The sequence below is a fragment of the Gobio gobio genome (assembly GCF_949357685.1).
Source record: "Gobio gobio genome assembly, chromosome: 12".
NCBI lineage: Eukaryota > Metazoa > Chordata > Actinopteri > Cypriniformes > Gobionidae > Gobio > Gobio gobio.
Genome location: NC_137105.1, coordinates 45656080 through 45679935, shown reverse-complemented (window position 1 = coordinate 45679935; position 23856 = coordinate 45656080). Strand labels below are relative to the sequence as shown.

The 23856-nt window shown below is 39.6% G+C and overlaps 2 protein-coding genes across 5 annotated transcripts in view; one reads left to right on the top strand and one right to left on the bottom strand.

Moving 5' to 3' along the window:
• slain2 (SLAIN motif family, member 2) overlaps nucleotides 1–14995 on the top strand; it is a 35537-nt gene extending 20542 nt beyond the window's left edge. The window contains exons 3-10 of one of the 4 annotated variants that reach the window (XM_079830589.1): nucleotides 2029–2199; nucleotides 3760–3930; nucleotides 4111–4452; nucleotides 4557–4697; nucleotides 7827–7907; nucleotides 9917–9955; nucleotides 10549–10756; nucleotides 13437–14995. In XM_079830589.1, coding sequence (XP_079686715.1) covers nucleotides 2029–2199; nucleotides 3760–3930; nucleotides 4111–4452; nucleotides 4557–4697; nucleotides 7827–7907; nucleotides 9917–9955; nucleotides 10549–10756; nucleotides 13437–13503 — 1220 coding nt within the window. In that variant the 3' untranslated portion in view covers nucleotides 13504–14995. The remainder of the gene's footprint in view (nucleotides 1–2028; nucleotides 2200–3759; nucleotides 3931–4110; nucleotides 4453–4556; nucleotides 4698–7826; nucleotides 7908–9916; nucleotides 9956–10548; nucleotides 10757–13436) is intronic. The other 3 variants (XM_079830590.1, XM_079830591.1, XM_079830592.1) reach the window with 3 other exon arrangements.
• The window catches only part of LOC307134674 (uncharacterized protein), a 38019-nt gene extending 15180 nt beyond the window's left edge, over nucleotides 1–22839 (bottom strand). Inside the window, exons 1-3 of the mRNA XM_079830593.1 lie at nucleotides 22719–22839; nucleotides 22132–22474; nucleotides 16899–17581 (exon numbers count right to left, since the gene is read on the bottom strand). Coding sequence (XP_079686719.1) covers nucleotides 16905–17581; nucleotides 22132–22465 — 1011 coding nt within the window. The 5' untranslated portion in view covers nucleotides 22466–22474; nucleotides 22719–22839 and the 3' untranslated portion in view covers nucleotides 16899–16904. The remainder of the gene's footprint in view (nucleotides 1–16898; nucleotides 17582–22131; nucleotides 22475–22718) is intronic.
• Between the last annotated feature and the right edge of the window lie 1017 nt (nucleotides 22840–23856).

The following is a 23856-nucleotide window of genomic DNA, read 5'->3' as shown; positions in this document are numbered from 1 at the left end:
CGGTTTGGCACCGGAATCGAAAAAAACCCAAACGATACCCAACCCTACTTACAGCGGTCTCGGCATCACTGATCCGGGCTCTTTGTGTCAATCCTCATTTCTTCTAGTCCCTGCAGAATGAGGACAGACCTCGCTCCTGGCTTCATTTTTAACACATACACACACAAACACAGAACTGGCAAAGGTCATATGTCATCTACTCCAGCCCCAATCCAAGACCAGCCAGCCATTCTCAGCATTCATTATCACAACTGTGCGCACACTCATCCCTGTTTCAAGAGTTGTGCAATGTATGCGTGTGAGCATGGCTGATGGTGTGGTGGTAATGCAGCTCTGTAAGGAAGTGAGTGGGGAGGGCATGTTGTTGTTGCTTTCTTTGAATAAAGCACACACTGAGATATGGCAGGAATGGAGAGAGAGAGAGAGTCATTAGAGAGGAGAAAAAGGACGAGGCTAGGAAAGAGTAGGTCTGGGAAATGTGCTGTAATGACCTCTTGAGTGTCCAGCTGAACAAACATGCACACACACTAAAGGATGAGGAGCATTTAAATATTTACAATATATTCAAGATAGTTGTGCTGCCTATTTAAAACGATGCAGCGTGCATAACCATGATTTTAATCTTTTTTATTTGCCCAAATAAAAGACTAGATTATCAGATATATTTATTTAATAAACCTGGAATAAACTTTGAAGTATTTAAGATTGTTATAAAGGAGTGATATTTAAAAGTCTGCACTATTTCTAGATCACTAATCAAACAAAGCAAACCTGTATGTAAAATCTGGAAAAAAAATAAGTTTAAGAATTTTGGATTCTCAAGAAGTATATCAAATTGTGATGAATGTTCATTGAAGTCTCCATGTGGCATTTCTACACATATTAAAATATTTATATAACATATTTATGTAACATAATTTATTCTAAAAATGTATATTACAATAAAAATATTGATTTATTAAACCTGGAATAAACACATTTGGAAGTATTTAAGATTGTGTTAAAGAAATAATTAATTTTACTCTACACTATTTCTAGGTCTGTAAAAAATATATTACATATTATATTGTAATATATTAATCAATTTAATTCCTTTTTTTCGGAGTCACTGAGCAAATACACAAGGTGTAGAAGTATTTTCATTAGTAATTTGTGTTCAATATTATTTAACTAATATATTTTTATTTATTTAATAATTTTTCCAGCCCAAACGCGCACACACGCACGCACACCTTGGATCCAGTGATGAGCAGTCATGTGAGAGCATATCCACAGGGAGAGCAGCTGAAGTGGCTTCTATTTGTGCTCTGCTCTTAAGAGACACAGTACAGCTCTTTCTTGGCTGATATTCAGACTTCAGATTCTCTAGCCGTCGGTGTTGCCAAAAGCTTTAACAGCAATACATTCTGACTGCTGCAGCTGAACTAGAGTTTGCCCTTATGACTGAATCATAGATCATAGATTCATGGTGCTGCTTTGCTCTACAATGCCTACATTGAGTCTGTGTGTGCGTGTGAGAGAGAATTGACTAGATGGTAATGGCATTGTCATCCACTGAATGACTGAGTAAAGCTCTTGTGTGTGTGCATATGCATCATTGTACTCTTCTTAGACTGTGAATAGACTGCATTGTATTCAATCAAGTGCACTCCACCAAGATCCAGAATGACACACTGTATTCGACTTGGGCGTGCCGTATGCTTAAATTGACTCTCTGAGATGCATAATACACTGTACACCATATTGTGTATGTCTGCTTAAACATGCATGCATTAAAACGGCATCTGTGTAAGTGTACTTGAGGGGGGGTGGGATATGACCTTCTGTTGTTTTTGTGTTTTGGAAAATGTCATAAGTGACCGATTTATTTTTCATAACGATAACAGCTGGTGTTGTCGGAAATGATACTTTTTAATGAATGGTGTTTGTTTAAACAGACGACGTAAGAAAGAGACCATGAAATGCTTTCTCTTCATGTTCAGCAGGAAGTTCTTTAGTGCCCTTACTATGTTTTGTTTTCTCTTGCAGCAAACAAGCGGAGGAGTCTATATAACAGTTCCTACAGTCCTCAAGTGGGCTACGGAAGCCCGTACGGCACAAACACGGCAAACAGTCCCTACAGCAGTGGCTTCAACTCCCCGTCCTCAACTCCATCTAGAGTGCCTATCGTCAAGCAGCTCGTTCTGCCTGGCAGTGCAGGTAAAGGCCTCATTACTCCAAATCTATTCTATACTTTATTTTAATTTGATCTACCTGACAAGGACAGCAAGACAAATATTGGATTAAAAAGTCAGTCAAGTCCCCTTTATTTATATAGTGCTTTATACAATACAGATCGTTTCAAAGCAGCTTTACAGTGATAACAGTGATGAAAAATTACCATTTTTATGTTTAATATGATGATTAGACCACTCACTGAAAATAATATGGTTATGTGGTAACTGTGTAGTATACTACGGTTACATTTTGTGTACTTTCACATACTAAGAAATGGTTTATTAGTCTCAGAAATTGTGCTACAAACAGTCGTTATATGCCCACTAACAAGATCTATTATTCATTTGCAGTTACTTTGGTGCATTACTAATCACAAAAGTAACCACATTACATCTTTACCTTTGTATGTATTTGTTACTTCTGCATTAAAGCACTTTTCTCATTGTCATTTGGCTGAGAGCTCTTAAAATGTAGTGAATATGCAATATTTTCTGTTAAAGGGTTAGTTCACCCAAAAATGATTTACGCACCCTCAAGCCATCTTAGGTGTATATGACTTTCTCCTTTCAGACGAATGCAATATTAAATAATGTCCTGGCTCTTCCAAGCTTTATAATGGCAGTGAATAGAAGATTTGATTATAAAGCCCAAAAAGCGCATCCATCCATCTATCATAAAAGATATCCACACGGCTCCAAGCAATGCGTTTGTGTGAGAAAAATATCCATATTTAAAACTTTATAAACTAAAATAACTTGCTTCCGACAGACGGCCTACGCAAGTCGACCTGTGCCAAAAGAGTAACCTGTGACGCAATGTATGATGTAGGAGTAGCATAAGCTTTGACGCCTCAGACAAATAGAACTGGGCAACAAACTCAAGCTCATCTCCTCTTATATCGACATTTCTCTTTACAAATTCTCGTTTTAGACTTCTAATTTGTGACTGGTGCTTTGTTTTGCTCAATCCTCTGTGCTTCCGCATTCGTCAATACGTCAGGTCAGGGGTTACTCTTTCACCATAAATTGATGTATACGGCCGTCTGGCTGAAGCTATTTTAGTTTATATCGTTTTAAATATGGATATTTTTCTCACACAAATGCAACGCTTTGCCTCAGAAGGCCTTTATTGACCCCCCGGTGACGTGTGGATATCTTTTATGATAGATGGATGGATGCGCTTTTTGGGCTTCAAAATCAAATCCTCGACTCACTGCCATTATAAAGCTTGGAAGAGCCAGGATATTATTTAATAAATCTCTGATTGTATTCGTCTGAAAGAAGAAAGTCATACACCTAGGATGGCTTGAGGGTAAATCATGGGCTAATTTTCATTTTTGGGTGAACAAACCCTTTAATGTTACCACTGATTAGTACATGCTGTCCAGTATACAGTAGTACACTACTATTTTATCAGACACTAAGACAGAAAACACAACAGCTATCCGGTGTCTTAATAGATTTTCTTATGAATAATCCCAGAGAAACCGTCACTATTTTATTTTAGCATTTATGAAAGTATATATTGTGTGTGTGTGTGTAGGTCATCAGCGTGGATCGGCTGACAGAAACGCACAGGCTGTGAGCCCCCAGTCCTCAGTAGACAGCGAGTTAAGCACATCAGAGATGGACGAAGACTCTGTCGGTTCATCGACCACGTATAAACTCAATGACGTCACAGATGTGCAGATACTCGCCCGCATGCAGGAGGAGAGTGAGTGCTGGCTTTTCTCCAACAAGTGCCATTTTGTGCCTTTTTAGTCTGTTCTGAGAACAGTTATTGTTATACATTTGATTATCATTCTGCTGAAATGGATGATAAACAGTGCTAATAGTAAACAGAAAATGCACTATGAGATTTAAACTCAAGTGTATCTGTGTTTCCCTCTTTTAGGTTTAAGGCAAGAATATGCTGCAACGGCGTCGCGTCGTAGCTCTGGTTCATCATGTCAGTCGTTGCGACGAGGAACTCTGAGTGACCAGGAGCTGGACGCACAGAGCCTGGAAGATGATGAGGAGGCGGTCCACCATTCCTTCCACACACCCGTTAACCGCTTCAGCCCTTCCCCTCGGCACTCGCCACGCGTCTCCCCCAGAAACTCGCCCCGATCTCGCTCCCCTGCCCGCTCTTTAGAGTACAGCCGCGGGTCTCCCCAACCAACCATCAGTCGCCTTCAGCAGCCCCGCCACTCTCTGCAGGGCCACGATACCCAGACAAATGCCATTAAGAATGAAGGTACATCTTCATCCAGTCATTATTTCTCTTTAAAACACTGTGAATCTTTTGTACATTGTCTGTTTAAATGTTGGCTTCTCCATCCTTTCTGTCTGTGTGGGCAGAAAAGTTGAGGCGAAGTCTCCCTAACCTCACAAGATCCAGCTCTGGGCCGACTGCAGAGCCGGTCAAAAACAGCAGGAGCTGTGAGTCAAACCTGCAAGTGCCAAACGGAGGGTCACCCAGACATCAGAGTCAGTCTGCCAGTGAGTGTACAGACACATCAGTCAGCTCATACATGCACACATACATCACATCATAGGCGCCGATCCTCGAGCACCCACGGAAAAACACGAGATGCTCTCCATTCGTTTTATCCAATAAAACAACTTGACATTCGGGAACCTCTCACTCAGGTGAGTAAATACAGACAAATCTACTGTTATATTTAGCATTACAACATAACCTGACACAAAAGCTTGTGCTTTCTGGGGGGGGGTTTACACAATGGTAGATGGCATTTTATGTAATTCACTCCAAAATCATCAGGTATATCATGTTTTAGTTTTTGGTAATCATAGGCAGAGGGTGAACCAACTCCAGGGTAAGGCTGAGATGCGCTTCCCCTTTGAAATAAATTTCCTTGTAATAGTTTAGGCATCACGTTCCGCACAACTTACACATCCCAGCATAAACGCTCCCAATAAATTATTTGTTATTAAAATCAAATACATTCACAAAGCACTGTTTCATAGAAAAGCAAGCACACCGTATGCAGGATTTGGCATGGCAGAAAGCGCACAAAGAACGCATCCTTTAGAATCATTGCAATCTCACAAAGTTTTGTTACAATAAATAAAGCTAACTGCACAATGAATCTCTTATTTACTCAATGTCTACACTTTGTTATAATGAGAGGATTCGTGAGCATGCAGAACTCAGAATGCCAGAGTTTTTGTTCACTGCTAACTTAAACACCTCTGATTGGCCATTGCGTTCAAGAAATCAACAGATATGTTTGTGATTGGCTTCATTGCTCAGTCCTGCAAAACACGGAAATAGAAACCTTTGTTGCTCTTTAGAGCGCAAACACAGATACGCACTGCCAAATCTGTTTCGCCAATGTGCTATTATTACGGAGAAAACTGATCCTAGACCAGCAGTTATGGGCAGTGGGGTATGGGCACCCACCGGCGCTGATGCATCACATCAACCAGTGAACACATGCAGAACTTTTAACATTCAGTAAACGACGCACACACATGCAGTATTTATCCTGAATGTTATTTTGTCCATAAATGTTAATATATGGTAACATTTGACTCTTTGTGACTGTCAGAGATCGAGCACTTCTTGGCTGTGGATTCTGTGCTTCTGACACATGCTCACGTTGTGCTTTAACTGCACCGCTGGTGTCTTGGCTTGCTCTTTGATCTTCTCACATTCTCTCTTAGATCACATTTTATTGGTATCTTGGCATTCCCTCCAAAAGCCTGACTGACTTTCAAACAAAGCCTTTGTAAATTACTATTCAAAGCTGATTTTTTTTTTATGTTTTCAAATGATGGGTCTTGAAGGTGTTTAATTTGGCACAGGAACACTAAAGTTTGTCTTTTTTTTGTAGGATAAAACATTTCACGTTATCATCATATGCCATTACACCTATGATCAGGCATATTTAATAGTCTTAAAAAAGCGTATGTCATTTTTGCCATGGACCCCATCACTGGATGAAATTGCATTAGGCAGGGATTTATCCAATTCTTGAGCAGGAGTTTCTAAAATAGTATATAACATAGTAAATGTTATATAATGTAGTGATCCGGTACTAGAATTTTTAATGTTGAGTGCTAATGGTTGTTAGCCTGACAAGCCAGACCCACATCAAGATGTTGGGCCTGGGAACACTCCATTGGCAGGGCTCAATCCGAGGGGCGGGATAAACAGTTGTCTTTCAAATTCCCTCTGCACGCAATAGGATAGCGCTACAACCAACCAGAGCAACAAAGAAGATGAAGCAGAGCTAGTTGATAGATTAAACTTGGTCGGCAAAACTCCGAACACATCTTCCTTTCTTAAGAATGACTTCAGTGCCGTTCTTTGTTCTTTTCTCAAAGAAAAGCTTAACTCCAAGTCTTTGAGAGTCGCGGCCAAAGCCGATTTGAAAGACCGCTGTTCGCTAGCTTTGTTTACAAGTAGCAACTCTGCCGTCATTATGTTAAGCCCGCCCACCGACTCTATACACGATGTGATTGGCCTGACCAGAGTTTGGTTTTTCCAGCTCGCAAGCCAACGGAGAGTTGCTAGACACCCTGGCTGCAAATTATATTTGCTGTTGCTAGGGTGCGTCTAGATTTCTAGGCTAAGTGGTTGTCATTAGTGGTGGAAAATGACAGCGGCAAAGTTCCAGCACACAGCTACTGGAGTCTTTTTTTGTAGTTCTGTTTTTTTTTTTTAAAAAGGTAGAATGACAATGGTTCCATGAACAGTTCTTCTTGCACATGCATTCTATTGGAAATGTTCAATTTTTTTTGTGCAAAACCTAATTTAATATTCCTGGGTCCCATTTGCCATTTCATGACATCACAACCAGCCCCGAAAGTGAAAACGTACAGCTGGCCCCACCACTTTTTTAAAACCGTGACCTCCCCTAGACACTTCATGACAGCATACTGAATCATTTTATCCATGTGAGTTCAACAAATAAGGATCTCTCTCTGTCAGTGGTCAGTTAATTTGATCAAGTCTCTCAAACATGGGTGGAATAACTCTGGTAATCCCTGTATATAAATGTTTAATAAGTTAAAAATGAATATCCTTTTCAGTACCCAGGGGTAAACAGCCATCTCTTAAACAGCACAGACAGAGACATTAGCTTGCTTAAGTGATTTTACACATTGTGCCTAGTATTTTTCGAGTTCTTCAGGCTTCTCTTCCCTTGGTAACATGGGCAGTCTTGTTTTGTTTCTGTCCTTTCTGCCTAGCATGCTCTGCCTCTTCCCTTCTCTCTCCGCCTTGTCTCTTCCTCACACCCTTTGTTTTTGGCCGAGGTGCTGGTTGTCTGGATGTGGTTGGATTTACTCTTGGTTTAGTGCTGCTCCTGCCTGTTCTTCCCGGGGCTTGATTTTTCTCTTGACTGTGGCGCCCTCTGGCGGCTGGTTAGAAGTGGTCTTCTGTCTTAACCATGCATGGAATGGCTCTGCCTTGAATTAAACCCGACCCTGGCTGGCTGTCTTTACCTTGGCATTCCCTAAACTATTGAGTTCAAGCTGATTCTGGATCAGGTCTGGTTGGAGGTTAAGTGCCTCCAGGTGGAGGTGGACGGCGGAACTCTAGAAGATACTCTGAAGATTAGCCTGAATCAAAACGTAATGTCTGCTTATTTCTCACCTCAGCGTTGCACCAAAGGCTCTCAACTCCTCCACGTTCCTCCCCAAAACCAAAAGAGAGACTCCAGAGTCCTACGTCTCTTCGAGGTAATGCACTGAGCAGGTCACCCAGACACGGCTAAAGCATTGTGAAGCCAAGTTACCAGATAGTGCTGGAAGTATTGTATGGCGTTTTGACACTTTTATGAACCCAACATTAGAGTTGGGTTTGGTTGGGATGGAAGCTGTTTACTGACCTCACGTCCCGTCCAGTTCTGCTTGAAAAGACGGGTCTGGGTTCAAATTGAGTGATTTGCTTAAATTGTTTTACCTTTTTTGCCATGTTTCTATTACAGAATAATATTTTATTGCATACCAACCTGGTAGGTTTGGGAAAGGCTATGAAGGGGATTTTTAGGTCTGAAACGGTTTTGTTTAACTCGTTTGGTGTGAAAGCAATTTGGCCTAAATTGAAGAAATTAATCACTATTGATTTAAGTTTTCCATGAACAATAGTATACATAATAATAATATATTTATAGTTTGATTTAAATTATATATACACACTATATTGCCAAAAGTATTGGGACACCCCTTGAATGCAGGTGTTCCAATCACTTTCATGGCCACAGGTGTATAAAATCAAGCACTAGGCTTGCAGACGCTTCTACAGACATTTGTGAAAGAATGGGTCTCTCTCAGGAGCTCAGTGAACTCAAGTGTGGTACCGTGATCGGTTGCCACCTGTGCAATAAGTCCATTCGTGAAATTTCCTCACTACTAAATATTCCACGGTCAACTGTTAGTGGTGTTATAACAAAGTGGAAGCAATTGGGAACAACAGCAACAGTGCGCAGAAGTCGCCAACTTTCTGCAGAGTCAATTCTTACAGACCTCCAAACTTTGTGTGGCCTTCAGATCAGCTCAAGAACAGTGTGTAGAGCTTCATGGAATGGGTTTCCATGGCCGAGCAGCTCATGCAAGCCTTACATCACCAAGTGCAATGCAAAGCATCGGATGCAGTGGCGTAAAGCACGCCGCCACTGGACTCTAGAGCAGTGGAGGCGTGTTCTCTGGAGTGACCAATCGCGCTTCTCTGTCTGGCAATCCGATGGACGAGTCTGGGTCAGGAGAAATGTACTTGTCTCACTGCATTGTGCCAAGTGTACAGTTTGGTGGAGGGGGGATTATGGTGTGGGGTTTTTTTCAGGGGCTGGGCTTGGCCCCTTAGTTCCAGTGAAAGGAACTCTTAATGCTTCAGCATACCAAGATATTTTGGACAATTTCATGCTCCCAACTTTGTGGGAAAGTTTAGGGATGGCCCCTTCCTGTTCCAGTCCTGACCTCAAACCAATAGAACGCCTTTGGGATGAATTAGAGCTGAGATTGGAGCCAGGCCTTCTAGTCCAACATCAGTGCCTGACCTCACAAATGCACTTGGTCACAGAAGAATGGTCAAAAATTCTCATAAACACACTCCTAAACCTTGTGGAAAGCCTTCCCAGAAGAATTGAAGCTGTTTTAGCTGCAATGGGTGGGCCAACTCCATATTAAACCCTACCGATTAAGAATGGGATGTCATTAAATTTCATGTGCATGTAAAGGCAGGCGTCCCAAAACTTTTGGCAATATACTGTGTGTGTGTATATATATATCGGTCGATCTGCAGTTATAAATGTCATCTCACAACATTTTTTTTGTGCAGGATTGAATTTTGTGTCAGTTTGTGTTGTATATAGTTTTGGAGTGTCTGATTGGCCTTTTAAGAATAGTTTGTTCACCTGTGATTGTGAATGCTGCTGCTCTTTTGCAGTATTATATGGTGAGGGATGCTGTGGGTCGCTGCGGGTCTGCCCCCAAATGTGCAATGTCTTCTGGTACCTTTTTATTCAATGGAACTGCTTGAAAGTTTTCACAACCAAATGTTCCAGTAGTCTGTGAAGCCACCTGCCACTGCACTTTCATATATGCACTTTGATTGCATTAAACAAAAAGTTGGAAGTATTTCAGTCACACTTGCACTTTGAAAAGAAAAACATGATGGTATGAGTCCTGAGCAATTCGACAGCTTTTGGAGCGATGCAAACCAAACCCTCTCTTTTCCATCTTTTACCCAGTTCCTCTCTCGTGTTGCTTCGGAGAGGAAGCAGATTTCAGTGAGTATATACACTGATGATGATGCAGCTTTTCACTGCTATGATATTTTATGTTGTGCAAGTGTGCGTGAATGGTAGATTGTGTTTGTGCTGTGAATGTGTTTTTGCAACAAGGGGACATCCGTAGAACTAGTATTGTCAAATGTTTGTGAACAACACTAGTTGATCAAGGCTGTTTTAATCCATCCATTCTCATTGTGTTTTATTTTCTCCGCTTTGTGTTGAATGTCATTAATGCTAGTGAACTTGTGTTCTGTGAATGTGGAAAACGGTCTTCTGCGTGTTACATAGGAGCGTGGTGGTTTTTAATGTGTAGCTTTATTAATCAGAGTTGTCTAACTGCATTATTTTGGTTTGTAGGGTTGAATCCATCTTTTTTTATTCTTATTTGTCATTATAACCCATTCCCATTAACTCGTGACTGTGGTCCCTTGAATGGCTTGTTATCGGGAAGCTGAATAAAAGTACTTTCTTTTATTCAGTCTATAACGATTTTATCTTTTATGAAATATATTTCAGTTCTGTTCCTTTATATTCCATCTGTTGCCTTTGTTCTTGATCCCTACTCATCTCCCCAATTTGTTTTCTTCCAGTGCCTTCTTCCAGTAAGTTGCGGACTCCTACTGCCCCGTCTCCCTTGGCTCTCCGTCAGCCCATGAAGGTCATGTCTAATCATGGTTCAGGCACAACCACGCCCACGCGCTCCATGGCCCCGCCCCGCAGCGGCCTGCCCCGCCCCGCCGCCAATGCTGGAGGAGGATTACCAGTGCCTCGCAGCAAACTGGTCCAGCCAGTGCGCAGGTACTCTCAGGTTCTCATGACCAGAGGTGGAAAGGGAAATAAAATATTCTACTCAAGTACAAGTACGAGTACTTCAATTAAATTTTACTCAAGGACAAGTAAAATTACCGGCCTAAAAATCTAAAAAGTAGCTCTTTTAAAGTACCTAAAATAGTTTTTTAGAGTTTCTTTTTTTAACCACGTAGGGTTGTGACAGCAAAAAATGTTCACAGCATCACAGTATACAGTTATTAAAAATTATTAAATAAATTAACCGTATTATTAAATTATGGTATTATTATAATCAGTTAAAATTACCATTTAAAGGTCCCATGGCATGAATTTCATTTTATGAGGTATTTTTAACATTAATATGAGTTCCCCTAGCCTGTATATGGTCCCCAAGTGGCTAGAAATGTTGATGGGTGTAAACCGAGTTCTGGCTGTCCTGCTCTGCCTTTGAGAAAATGACAGCTCAGACGAGCCGATCTTGAATTTCTGTTATGACGTCATAGCAGGAAAGGTTACCTCCCCTTCCTCTGCTTTGCCTGCCCAGAGCATTCGGAGAAAATGGATTCAGTTAATGTCAGCACAGGCTTTACAAACAGACTTTACGATATGGATTCGACACAGTGTTCATTAATGCCTGATCTGTGATCATTGATTTCTGATGTGTAGCTAATCATTCAAGTTCACTCAGACTTTCTTTCTAGATCGTTTAATGATCGCCGTCTTGATGCCCTAAGCGTAATGCATCAGTGAATCAAGCCAGTGACTAAAACCATCGTTTCTGTTAGTAGCATGAAACAAATCCGTTTTTTAAGTGATTAAACTACAGAAAGCGATCAAAGAACACTCTTTATAATGTTTGGATCTGTCAATCACACGTCGTAAGTGTATCTGCACACTTGCCCAAACTGCCGTTATAATGAATGACGCTGTTATGCTGCACAGCCAAGCTCTTACTGTATTCATGTCCATGTCATGTTTGCTGTTAGTTGTGGTGAAAGCATTTTGTGAGAGAAAACGCATTGCAATGACGAGATCACAGCATTCACGCGATCAACACTGTCTGTGTACTCAATGCTCATCACTGCAGCCTTTCATGTGATAGGAAAGGAATAGATCATAAAATAATGCTATAATCCACACTTTGACGATTCATTCATCTCGATGGCTGTAATGGTACATTACATGTGTTACAAAGTACGTAGAATAAGTTGGAAGAAGACAGAGTCGACGTGACTGGGACTGTTTATTCAGAATCTCTCAGATACAAATAAGCTTGTGCTAACAGCACAGTGCTCTCAACAACTCCGAACAATAAAACTTCCTCCAGCTCTCTCCGTGGTTCACGAGTACCCAATCAGTCTCTCTCTCTCTCTCTCTCTCATGCATGCAGTGCGTGCAGACCTCGCTAAACCACGCCCCCTCCGCAACATAATCTAACACTCATTTCAAATGCAAAGATGTCAGCCAATCACAACAGTGGGCGTTTTCACTGAAGTCTCACAGTAGACACGCCCCTTGAAACAGGGCATTCAGCCAGAGGGGTAATAACAGTATAGAAAAAATGCCTTTTATTTCTAAATGATGACATTTTTTGATGTAAAAATCATACTAACAATATAAGTACACCTCAGGAAACATTATAAAATAATAGAAAAATGCCATGCCATGGGACCTTTAAATAAACAAAAACAGGTTTTTGGTTGAACTGCTTTATTATCACAAACTTTAAACCATTTGTTTGTTTTGTTTATTAAAATTTCAATTCAATAATTGATTATGAATTAGATGAACAACTAATTTGTATCGTTAATAATTTATTAAGCTGTTTAAGAATAAAAGAGTCCTTTGAATTGTATTCAGTAAATTCTAATTATTTAATACAATTATATCAAAACCGGTGGTGATCAAATGAACATTTAAGAAACTTTTAAATCCTTTTATTTTTTTGGCAAAGTGCTGCAAAACAGATTTACTAAATTAAAGCATTGACAAAAATATATATTCCTATGTTATGTTTAAATAAATTGTATTGTTATTATTTTGTGAAGTACATTCTATTGGAGGCCTACAATAGTAATATATTTCTGTTATCATTTCTTTACTTTCGATTTATTCATTCACCCATCAACGTGTTTTACGTGACATCAACTGTTCTAGTGTAAAACCTGTTTTCATGACTGGATTCCCTCTGCATCACGGAAATTGCAAATTGGACATCTATCCTCGAGGACAACCACATGTTAGTTTTTTCTCATTCTGGCCAGGGGTTTTCTTCACAAGAATTCCACAGCGTTTCGCTCAGCTGGGTCTGCATCGCTGGCATCAGTCTTGTCCGTCTCCATATTTCTTTTCTTTTTTGTGTGTTTGTTCTCCCGCCCTTCAATCCATCAATGCAGGAGTTTCTGGACCGCAATTTATTTACTTTTTTATCCCTTGTATTATTGTTTTTTGAACTCCGTAACGGATATGATTTATAATGTAGATGTTGTGAAGTACAATACTTCAAACAAAACACACTCGAGTCAAAATGAAATTACAAATTTGAAAGACTACACAAAAAAACGGACTAAATTACAGTAATGCGAGTAAATGTAATTTGTTATTTTCCACCTCCGCTCACGACTCAATAAAAATAAATAGTAACCGGCTGAAGGACATGCTGAGTGAGTGTGTGTGGTTTGCTCCGCAGGTCTCTTCCAGCTCCAAGGACGTACAGCGGCATGAGAGACGAGACCTGGAGAGAAGGCTGCTACTGAGCATGCCCAGAACCAGCAGCAGAAACGAGCTTTCAGTTCAACCAGGCACTTTATAGAGATACGTCTTTAACCCCACAAATAAGAGACTCATTCTTCCGAACAAGTGATTCTGTCCTCTTTCAGTTGACGTTGCAGAGCCCTCATCCCAGCAGGATAGATGTTGAAGGCAGACTGGATGCCACAGAATGCCAAAGAAACATACTGGGATTCGCCCTCACCTAACCAAACAGCACCTGTACCGCAAACGGCTTGAACACACAATCCTGCTTGCAACCCCCCCAAACCCCCCACAGAAGAATACTGACTAACTTGTTTTCTCTGGAACAACATTAGTGGCGAGTATGCGCAAACTGACCTTAACTTTTGGCTCACGTGGGGAAGGTTTGTATGGAGTCCACATGGCAATTGCATTCTGTCTGAATGTCTTTCATATCTATGTGACCTCTTATTTATTTGAAATCATTATTTAAATATTTCTTTTAAAGAGTATTCACACAGTATTTGGTCTTTAAAAAATATATATATATATATGTATGTATCTTTATTTCTGAATGTCATTGTGAGACCTCAACTGCAAAGCTACGTTTCCAAAGCATTTTAAATGTCTGAATAATGGATGCATTTCAGAGTTTTTGAACAAACGTGTTCAGTTGGAGCCTTCAGATGCGCAGCAGGATTGATCCCTTTGCTCTTTTTCGAAAGACACACAAATCAGTGAGAAATTCAAGTCAAATTTCATGAATCGTGTTTGTATGTCCCAACTGTAAAATGGGAAATTCATTAAAATACAAAGCCTGTCGTATGGTCCAACTTTGATCATCAGATGATGTCCCAGTGATAATGTCTCTGTGGCGAGGGTCATAAAAAGTTATGGTTGTGTGGGTGAAGTGTAGTGCTTATGTACTATTAATTTTGGAATATTCCTGGTCATGTAATTTGTCGTCATTCTCAGAGTGAAATAATTGATGAAAGGCCAAGAATTAAAATGGGCTAACTGAATGGCAATGCCACCTGAACATCTTGCTGCACACTAGCATATTATTGAGATCGATCGAGCGAGTTTGTTTAAAAACGAGTGCCTATAATTTATGAAATTCTGTGATTTGCTACAAATGTTATTTTTGGTTTGTGCCAACTGCTTTATTTTGCCAATATTATTTACTTCAGGGTTCTTTGCATTTCTTGCTCAAGTTTTGTTTGATTTTCGTAATTGCTTTGATAACATTTATATTTGCTTTTTTTGTAACAAAGGTATGTCCTGAAAGCCCCTTGATATTTATGACTAAATACTATGCGCTGATAAGAGGCTTATTTATTAAACGGTGAGATGCCTCCGTGTGCTGAGATAGAGTTAGTGGGATGCTTGAGCCTAGTATGGTCATGAATTCATGACATAAACATTTTGTGGATTGTTTTTTTGGTAAAAACTTTTATATCTCCACAAACATGATGCTCGGTTTCCCCTGCGTTAAATCATTTCAAATAAAAGTTGAAAAAAAACAAAGCTGTGTGGTCTGTCACTTATTTATCCATAACTTAGTGATGTTTTATTAACACATTTCGGGAGGAGCATGTGCAGATAATTAAACCTAATTAAACACGAGTGGAGCACATCAAGCTAATCAATTTAATCAACGATAAGAGGTGTGTATATATACAGCAGATTTACCTTCTTTCGTTGACCATTTTTATTTTAGTATCCCTCCACCACCCCATCTCCTCACTTTGATTCTAATAAACTCTTATTAGACGTCAACACAATCTATAGTATAATACAGTCTAGTTCTAGACTATCTTTATCATGGGAGGGGGGTATCCATCCATATACGCGTAACCTTTATTTAATTTGATGTAAGTGTGAACTCGTGAATTCATGTCAGAAGATATTGTATAGTATTTGACTGCTGACCATGGACCATTATGGAAAATTTTGAGATTGCGATAAATCAATTTTAGGTTGTAGTTGTCTGTCTTTATAATCTAATGCATTATGAGAGCTTGGTTCAAAATTTAAAACCAGAAGTGTTCAAATATTTATCATTAACACAAAATTATCTACAGTGTGTCTGTCTAGTTTTTCATTATTATTTTTATGTGTATTTTAAGTGACAGTGTACACTATATTGCCAAAAGTTTTGGGACGCCTGCCTTTACATGCGCATGAACTTAAATGACATCACATTCTTAATTCATAGGGTTTAATATAGAGTTGGCCCACCCTTTGCAGCTAAAACAGCTTCAACTCTAATGGGAAGGCTTTCCACAAGGTTTAGGAGTGTGTTTATGGGAATTTTTGACCATTCTTCTTGAAGCGTATTTGATTTGTGAGGTCAGGCACTGATGTTGGACGAGAAGACCTGGCTCTCAGTCTCCGCTCTAATTCATCCCAAAAGTGTTCTGTCGGGTTGAGGTCAGGACTCTGTGCAGGCCAGTCAAGTTCCTCCACACCAAACTCGCTCATCCATGTCTTTATAGACCTCGCTTTGTGCACTGGTGCGCAGTCATGTTGGAACAGGAAGGGGGGCCATCCCTAAACTATTCCCACAAACGTGGGAGCATGAAAATGTCCAAAATGTCTTGGTATGCTAAAGCATTAAGAGTTCCTTTCACTGGAACTAAGGGGCCAAGCCCAGCCCCTGAAAAACAACCCCACACCATAATCCCCCTTCCACTAAACTTTACACAGAAGCGCTATTGGTCACTCCGGAGAATACGTCTCCACTGCTCTAGAGTCCAGTGGCGGCGTGCTTTACCCCACGGCATCCCACGCTTTGCATTGCACTTGGTGATGTAAGGCTTGCATGAGCTGCTCGGCCATGGAAACCCATTCCATGAAGCTTTCTACACACTGTTCTTGAGCTGATCTGAAGGCCACACAAAGTTTGGAGGTCTGTAGGAATTGACTCTGCAGAAAGTTGGCGACTTCTGCGCACTGTTGTTCCCAATTGCTTGCACTTTGTTATAACACCACTAACAGTTGACCGTGGAATATTTAGTAGTGAGTGAATTTCACGAATGGACTTATTGCACAGGTGGCAACCGATCACGGTACCACACTTGAGTTCACTGAGCTCCTGAGAGAGACCCATTCTTTCACAAATGTCTGTAGAAGCGTCTACATGCCTAGTGCTTGATTTTATACACCTGTGGCCATGAAAGTGATTGGAACACCTGAATTCAATGATTTGGCAATATAGTGTATACATGTTGTACACATTTGTCACAATTATGTGCTATTGCAATGTTTTCTAAAAAAAAAAAAAAAAGTAAAAAGAGAAGATTACATTTTTCTTTATTTGCAATGCAGTTTGCAAACATCCATTTTTGTGAGATTCATGATGGCGAGTTGCTTTAAAAGTCCCCTCTCTCTCCTTTTGAAACACATTTTCTTTTACTTTCCTCTACTTCTCTTTGGGGTCTTGCTTCTCTAACTCCGGCAGGCCCATTTCTTTGCGGGTGAGTGTTGCGATGACCCGATCCTTCAGATTCTCAGGTGCAGCACATTTGGGCTCTGATTGCAGGGACTCCATGGTCAGTTTCCTCCACAGGTACTCAATTTTAGTGTCACAATGCCAAGGGTTAAAGGTCAACTCCACCCAACTGGTACTAATATCTAGTACACCAGGAGACAGAAACTGCAGCCTGTTGTCACTGAGGTCAACATACTCCAATCGCGGGAGCCCTTGAAACACAGTTGGCGGGAGGCTGTCGAGAGTATTTTTCTGCAGGAAGATGTGCGTCAGGTTAGCAGAACGGCTAAAGGCTTTTTCATCCAGGGACTGGATTTTGTTCTGGTCCAAATGAAGTCTCTCTAGAGCAGGGTGAGCATCTAGACACCCAACTGGAAGCTTTTCGAGTTTGTTCTGCGAGAGGTCCAGAACCTTTAGGTGACTCAGACTTTGGAGTTGGGTCACTGGGAATTTCATAAGATGGTTTCCGGACAAATCCAACCATGTGAGATTGCTGTTGTTGGGCAACCAGTCTGGGTGGAGTTTGGAGATGCGGTTGTCTTTCAGCACCAGGCTGAGGAGTGGAGCATGATGGAAAACATACGCAGGCAGCTCTCGAAGTTCATTATCTGTGCACAGTTTGAATGAGACGAGTTAGAAAACAATCTGTATCATTTTGAGTTGTTTTGGCTGTCATAAAATCTCCAAATTGACATAGTATAACGCGTAGGCTATTCAATGCTGTGCACATTTTTAACAATAGGCCTATATTTACCATTGTCTTTCACGCCACAAACGGCTCATTGTGACTTCAGCGCACATAGCCACAAAATACACATAATCTAAGTCCCCCTGTAGTCAGTAATTTTATCCCTTAAAAGCACAATATGCAATTTTCTCCACTAGAGGACGCTTATTCAAAACAAAGACGCCTTGATTTCGCAGAATCATGGGAGTCGTTGTCTTCGCCTCTACAACCGATGAAAAAGAATCCGACGGGAATCGGCAGAAATCATATTCATGGATGAGCTAATGTATTATAGATTTATTAGCGTTACTGTAGTATGAAGCAGGGTGGAGCTGAACGAGCCGCCGGAGCGATTGCTAATGAGGGGGGGTTAATAAAGGCCTTCTTAAGTGAATCGAAAATGTCCATATTTAAAGTGTTATAAAGTAAAATATCTAGCTTGCGGCGGACCGCCTTCCGTATTCAACTTACGGCAGAAGCGTAACTGGCGTGACGATGACGTTGGACATAACGTAAGTGTTTTGAACTGTGAGAGGCGTTACACTTTTTTTCATAAGTTGAATACGGAAGGCGATCCCCCAGATGCTGGATATTTTACTTTATAATGTGTTAAATATGGATATTTTTCTTACACATACCCATCAATTTTTATAATGGATGGATGCACTTTTTTGGTCTTCAAATTTTGGGCTGCCATCCGGTTGTCAAGTCTGACGTCACGTGGCAGAGCTTCCGGGTCCAAACGCTCTCATACCAGAAGAAAAACAACAAACGGTGCTAATATACACACACAATGTGGTGTAATACTACAAAAAAATATATAATCATAACCTTTATCTCCATACCAAAATTCCAGATGGCCAGACAGTGATTCATCTTTTATAAATCGTTAAAATATTAATGTCTGTGACGCTGTGAGCACAGAGACTGTTGTGTAGACTGTAAGTATTTAAAATATGTAACTTTTTAAAATGTTTGATGTTTAATATGAATAAATATCGCTCATAAACGGACGTCGATGGCATTCTCAAGGGAAACGAGTTGAGGCTTGGACTCAGAAACAGTGTTCCTTACGTCACAACTTAAAGGTAGGGTAGGTAAGAATGATCTAAAACACTTTTGTCCAAATTTGTTTAAACTTTCTTTATATGTCAATACATAATTAAAATGTAAGTACTCTGAAAAAGAAAGTATAAAAATCAAGTGACTCTAGACTTTTTAATCTGCAATAAACACCGCTCATTATTTTCGTTCGGGCCGAAACAAGTGATTGGCTTGGGCGACTGTCACTCTCTCTCGTTACCATGGCTACCGCGCTTTTGCTCCAGGATCTGCCCACATGCGCGCGCCCCAGAGTTGCCAAGTCGGGCTACTTCAACACTGTTGCCGTGGGCTGTTTTTCATGTCCGCGGGTTGAAGCGACCCCAATTATGTGATATTTTGCCCCGGGATTTGCGAATTTTAGCAGGCAGCCCTACCAAAAAGGCACATATTTTACCCCCCAAATTTTTACCGGAGAAACACGATTGGGCTTGTTTTGGGCTAGTTTTGAGTAGCAATTGGGCGGGTTTTGTTGTGAAAACCTGGCAACCCTGACGCACCCGTTTGATTTGAGGAGTTCAAGAGGCTGTATTTCTGCTGGACAGGTAATCTTTCATTTTGATTATACATTTTTTTTGGTTTATGTTTTCATGAAGCATGTCTCACTAGCACACGTAGCTGCCTAATATAGCTAACATTACTTAGCATAAAGTTACAATGTTATACACTAAGCGAGCCATTAGTAGAGATGATAAATACTCAATATGCTTAGCTCAAGTTGATCGCTGTCGTGTTGAATTTCGCAAAATGTAACTTTAGATAACAAAATGCATGTGTAAAAGCTAGTACACCGCATCCAGGAACTTTTTTTAGAACTAAGTTAGCTTTAGCTACTACCCTCTGTCTAAACTCTTTTACCATGTTCACCGGGAACTTTACCTGCACGTTTATTTCCGCGGTTTGTTTTTATATTCTCTACCAATGTTTACTGATGCTTTTATCTTGTATCTGTGTGTGTCGTAGACACTGTGTTGTGTGTGTATTTTAAACTTTACCAGTATCAGTATTCTAGCTTGATAGTGAGTACTAAAAGACATCTTATTTGTTTATATTCATAATGATAAAGTTAGATTTTTTATTACATGTGATTCTGACATGATGTCACTACAGGCACTCCGCTCCTTCTTCTCCGCTCGTCTCAGGTAAATAATGCGTCTTTCAGCTGAGCTGGGGCCCGTTCTTCGTACCTCGCTTAATACATCTAAGATGATTTGACAGATCCCAGATCTTTTAATCGTGATAACTGATCTCTGGCTAATTTGGTTCTTCAAACGAATTTGCGGATTGGATTAAAATTTCTGGATTAAATGATCTAAGATCACTGCGCGTTCTTGTGTTCCCTGAAGAGGGCAGATGCATCGATACTCGAAACCACGATCAGCAATGCAGCGATTGGCTGGCGTCAAGACAGCAACGTAATGACATCATATAATTAAAAAGCCACCTGGCAAAAAAACTTGACAAATTACACAAAAAAACCCACGAAATTCTGAACGTTTATAAGGAAACAGCCAAACGACCAAACCAACATAAAAGTTATAATAGATAAATGATAAATGTTTTTTTTTTTTAACATGATTACCAATTATTTATATTCACGATTTTATACAGTATTTGTACACCCTTTACATTTTTATTTCAATGTTGTAATTTAATTTTTAATTCAATTTGAAGCAGATTTGTATCGTGACAGTATTCAAGTTTCTTATGGGTCAAGATCAAATTATCAAATTATCCTCTCTTGCGCTGCATCAAGCCACTCCCATAATATCCGTGATCACATAATGCACGGCTCAGATTAACTGTACAACATGTGTGTAAACCAATAAAAATAAAATTATATAAAATAATTATTCCATCACAAATAAATCGCTCAATCAAGTGGCTGTCTATAGTATTATACACAACATTATACACTCATATACATATACATATACAATATAACATTTTTATATTATTATTTAAAATTATTATTATTGCCCCTGGTTCAGTAATGAACTCTTGTAATAAAGTAGCAGTGGCTGGGACAGACTTTAAGTATCACCTCAAGATGCAATCTAATCCTGTTTACATGAAATAAGCCTGCTCCCGAGCAGGTTTAAGTTTACGGACCTGTTACTATGACAACAAGTCCAGGATGAGCTTCGAAGAACCAAACAATCCGAGATCATGTCAAATCGTCAACAATCAAATCCAGCTAACTGAGTTAGCGAGGTACGAAGAACGGGCCCCTGATCGCGGTCGGCGTGGCGCGTTCATGTGTTTTGGGGGCGTGGCTTTGGAAAGAGCCCAGAAGGGAGAAGGTGGAGTGAATGGAAATAATGAGCTGTCTTTAAAACAGTCGTGAGAGGTCTACAGACACTCAATTTTCATACTTTTTTAACCACATAAGTTTTTTAACCAAATCCTACCTACCCTACTTTTAACAAGCGGATTATAAAGCTTGGAAGAGCCAGGACATTTTTTTAACTTTTTTTTGCATGTTTTTATTATGTGCCGTTTAAATTTGTTTTAAACCTATAATTTTAGAAATATTTTATATATGTCCTATTTGTTTTCTTTCAGAGAAACACGTTTCACTTTAAGGCCTTGTATTAAATGGTTATATTTATTTGACATTTGAAAATAGAAATGTCACATTCTCTGTCTATTATTTTCAATCGAGTCAAATGGGAAACACTTTATAACATGTTACAAATGTATTAGGCCTAATATATTTTTTAAATAATAAAATAAACTACAGTGTTTGTGTCCATTAACATTAAATATCATAGGCTATTTTCTGTCAGTTTTATTTGTAACAACATGAATGTGAACAAAATAATACTAATATATCTATAGTCAAATGGGAAACACTTTACAACATTTATTAATATTTTTTAAATAAAAACTGTGTATAGTTTTAGCCCGTTTCCATGAAGTATAAACTACTGTCTTTGTATTCATTGATTTAAGCATGATCAATAGGCTATGTTTTAAAATGTTGATCATTGACATGCATATTATATGAACAGAAAAGTGACTTTATTTAAAAGTATTGTTGTTAACTATTGTAAAATCCATGTGAAACAGCTTATTTAACAAAAGAAAATTACATATATGGATAGCGCAACTATGACTGTTTAAGCCCCGCCCATCACTTCCGGTTCTGAGACTGGCTGCAGCTGGATACTATTGATTTTCTTTGGTTAACTGCAGTTTTAAAGAGAAAATACTCAGCAATGGTGTTGACTTGGTTTGTCTTAAAGCATATTAAAAATACCACATTCTCATACAGACAACATTAAAAACTTGATTTTCACCACAGGGGTTGCTTTTCCACACACTCACCCGTCAGGTCTATGGTGTGCAGGTAATGCAGGTCCTTCAGCAGATCTGCCGGTAAACTGCTCAGTTTGTTGCCGGGCAGGTGTAGCTCCTCTAGCAGTGGGATGGCTTTCAGGTGTTCAGCGGTCAGCGAGCTCAGGTTGGTGAACTGGATGGTTAAGGAGGTGGTGTTGCCTGGAAGACCGTCTCCAGGGAAAAGAGAGAGGCCAGCATCAGGACACACGACCTCGGTTGTTTTGGCGCTGAAGTGGCACGTGCATCGCTTTGGACACGAGAGGGCGTCATGGCAACAGAAGACGACCATCACCGAGAGCGCGTGCATGAGCCAGGCTTTCATCTTCGCGAGCTTAAAAGTTGAAGTTCATATTATTATTTATTTTTTTACATACGCTGCTGATTTATTCCTAGCATATAGTTAACTTGTTTTTTTGTTTGTTTGTTTGTTTTTTGTACAAAACAAATATTTCATGAATGTAGGCTAGCCTAAAAGAAGAAAGCGAAGAAAAAAGAAATCACATGTACATTATCGACATTCCCTGACTTGAGCTCAGTGTCTAAAATAGTAAAACGTTAGGAAAACGACATCTTACCTGGTATTGTTTAGATTTCCAGCTATGCCACAATTCTGCTCATATCCTGACAAGAGCCTGTCCGTGTGTGACTCGAGCACTGTTTACTGGAAAGTAGGACAGTCGGAGAAACCCCGTCACTTATGTAAATAACGAGAACATCTGGACATGCCTGAAGGGTGAAAGTACACAAGACATTTCCTAAAAGAAAATCATTTCAAATGGCTAAAGTGTAAGTGGTTACAGGCTGTTGTATTAATAAAAGTGGGAAAATAAATAGGCTATGTAATATGTAAAAATGTCAAATGTGCGTGTAAAATGAATGTTTATGAACGCTTCATAACAGTCAGATCAATAGCCTACATGTGAATGATTGATGTTTTGGCTGCAGCATCAGCATTGCACAATGAACAAGAGGTTGCACAACAAATGTTCTATGGACACTTTTTCATTTCACATTTTGTGATATATAACAGCTCTCCCACTGTGATTTGTTTATTGCTGGAGAAATGAAAGTGCATGTTCACCTGCGCTTAACTGACTGGGGTAACACATCCAGGGTATATTGATGATGTTAAGCATTATTTAAGCTAACCAATAATAATTAGATAAACATAGTTTATTTTGGTGAACTTATTATAATGTGTTACTGAGGAAGTGTTGCTTTTTAACGTGCTATTATTAGGCTATTGTTGTTGTTGTTGTTGAGGTTGTCTCATTTTTGTCCTTTTATGTGAAATGTTTTTATTGAATTTACAACAGGGCAAAACAGAGTTACAAATCAGATACAAATGCATTATAATTGAATAGACATACAGTTGTGGTCAGAATTATTGGCACGTTTGGTAAATATGAGCAAAGGCGGCTTTGAAAATAAATCTCCATTGTTTATCCATTTGATCTTTCATTGAAAAAAAATCACAAAAATCGAACCTTTTATTGAAGTAAAACTATTGAAAGTGGGGGAAACTCATATTATGAATTTTTTTTTTCTTTCTCCAATGCATGTTGGCCACAATTATTGGCACCCCTAGAATTTTTTAATGAGTAAAATATATCTGAAGTATATTTCTATATTTAGTTTTTTAGCACACCAGGGAGACTAGGAGCATGAAACTGTCCAGTCATGACTTCCTGTTCCACAGGAGTATAAATAAGA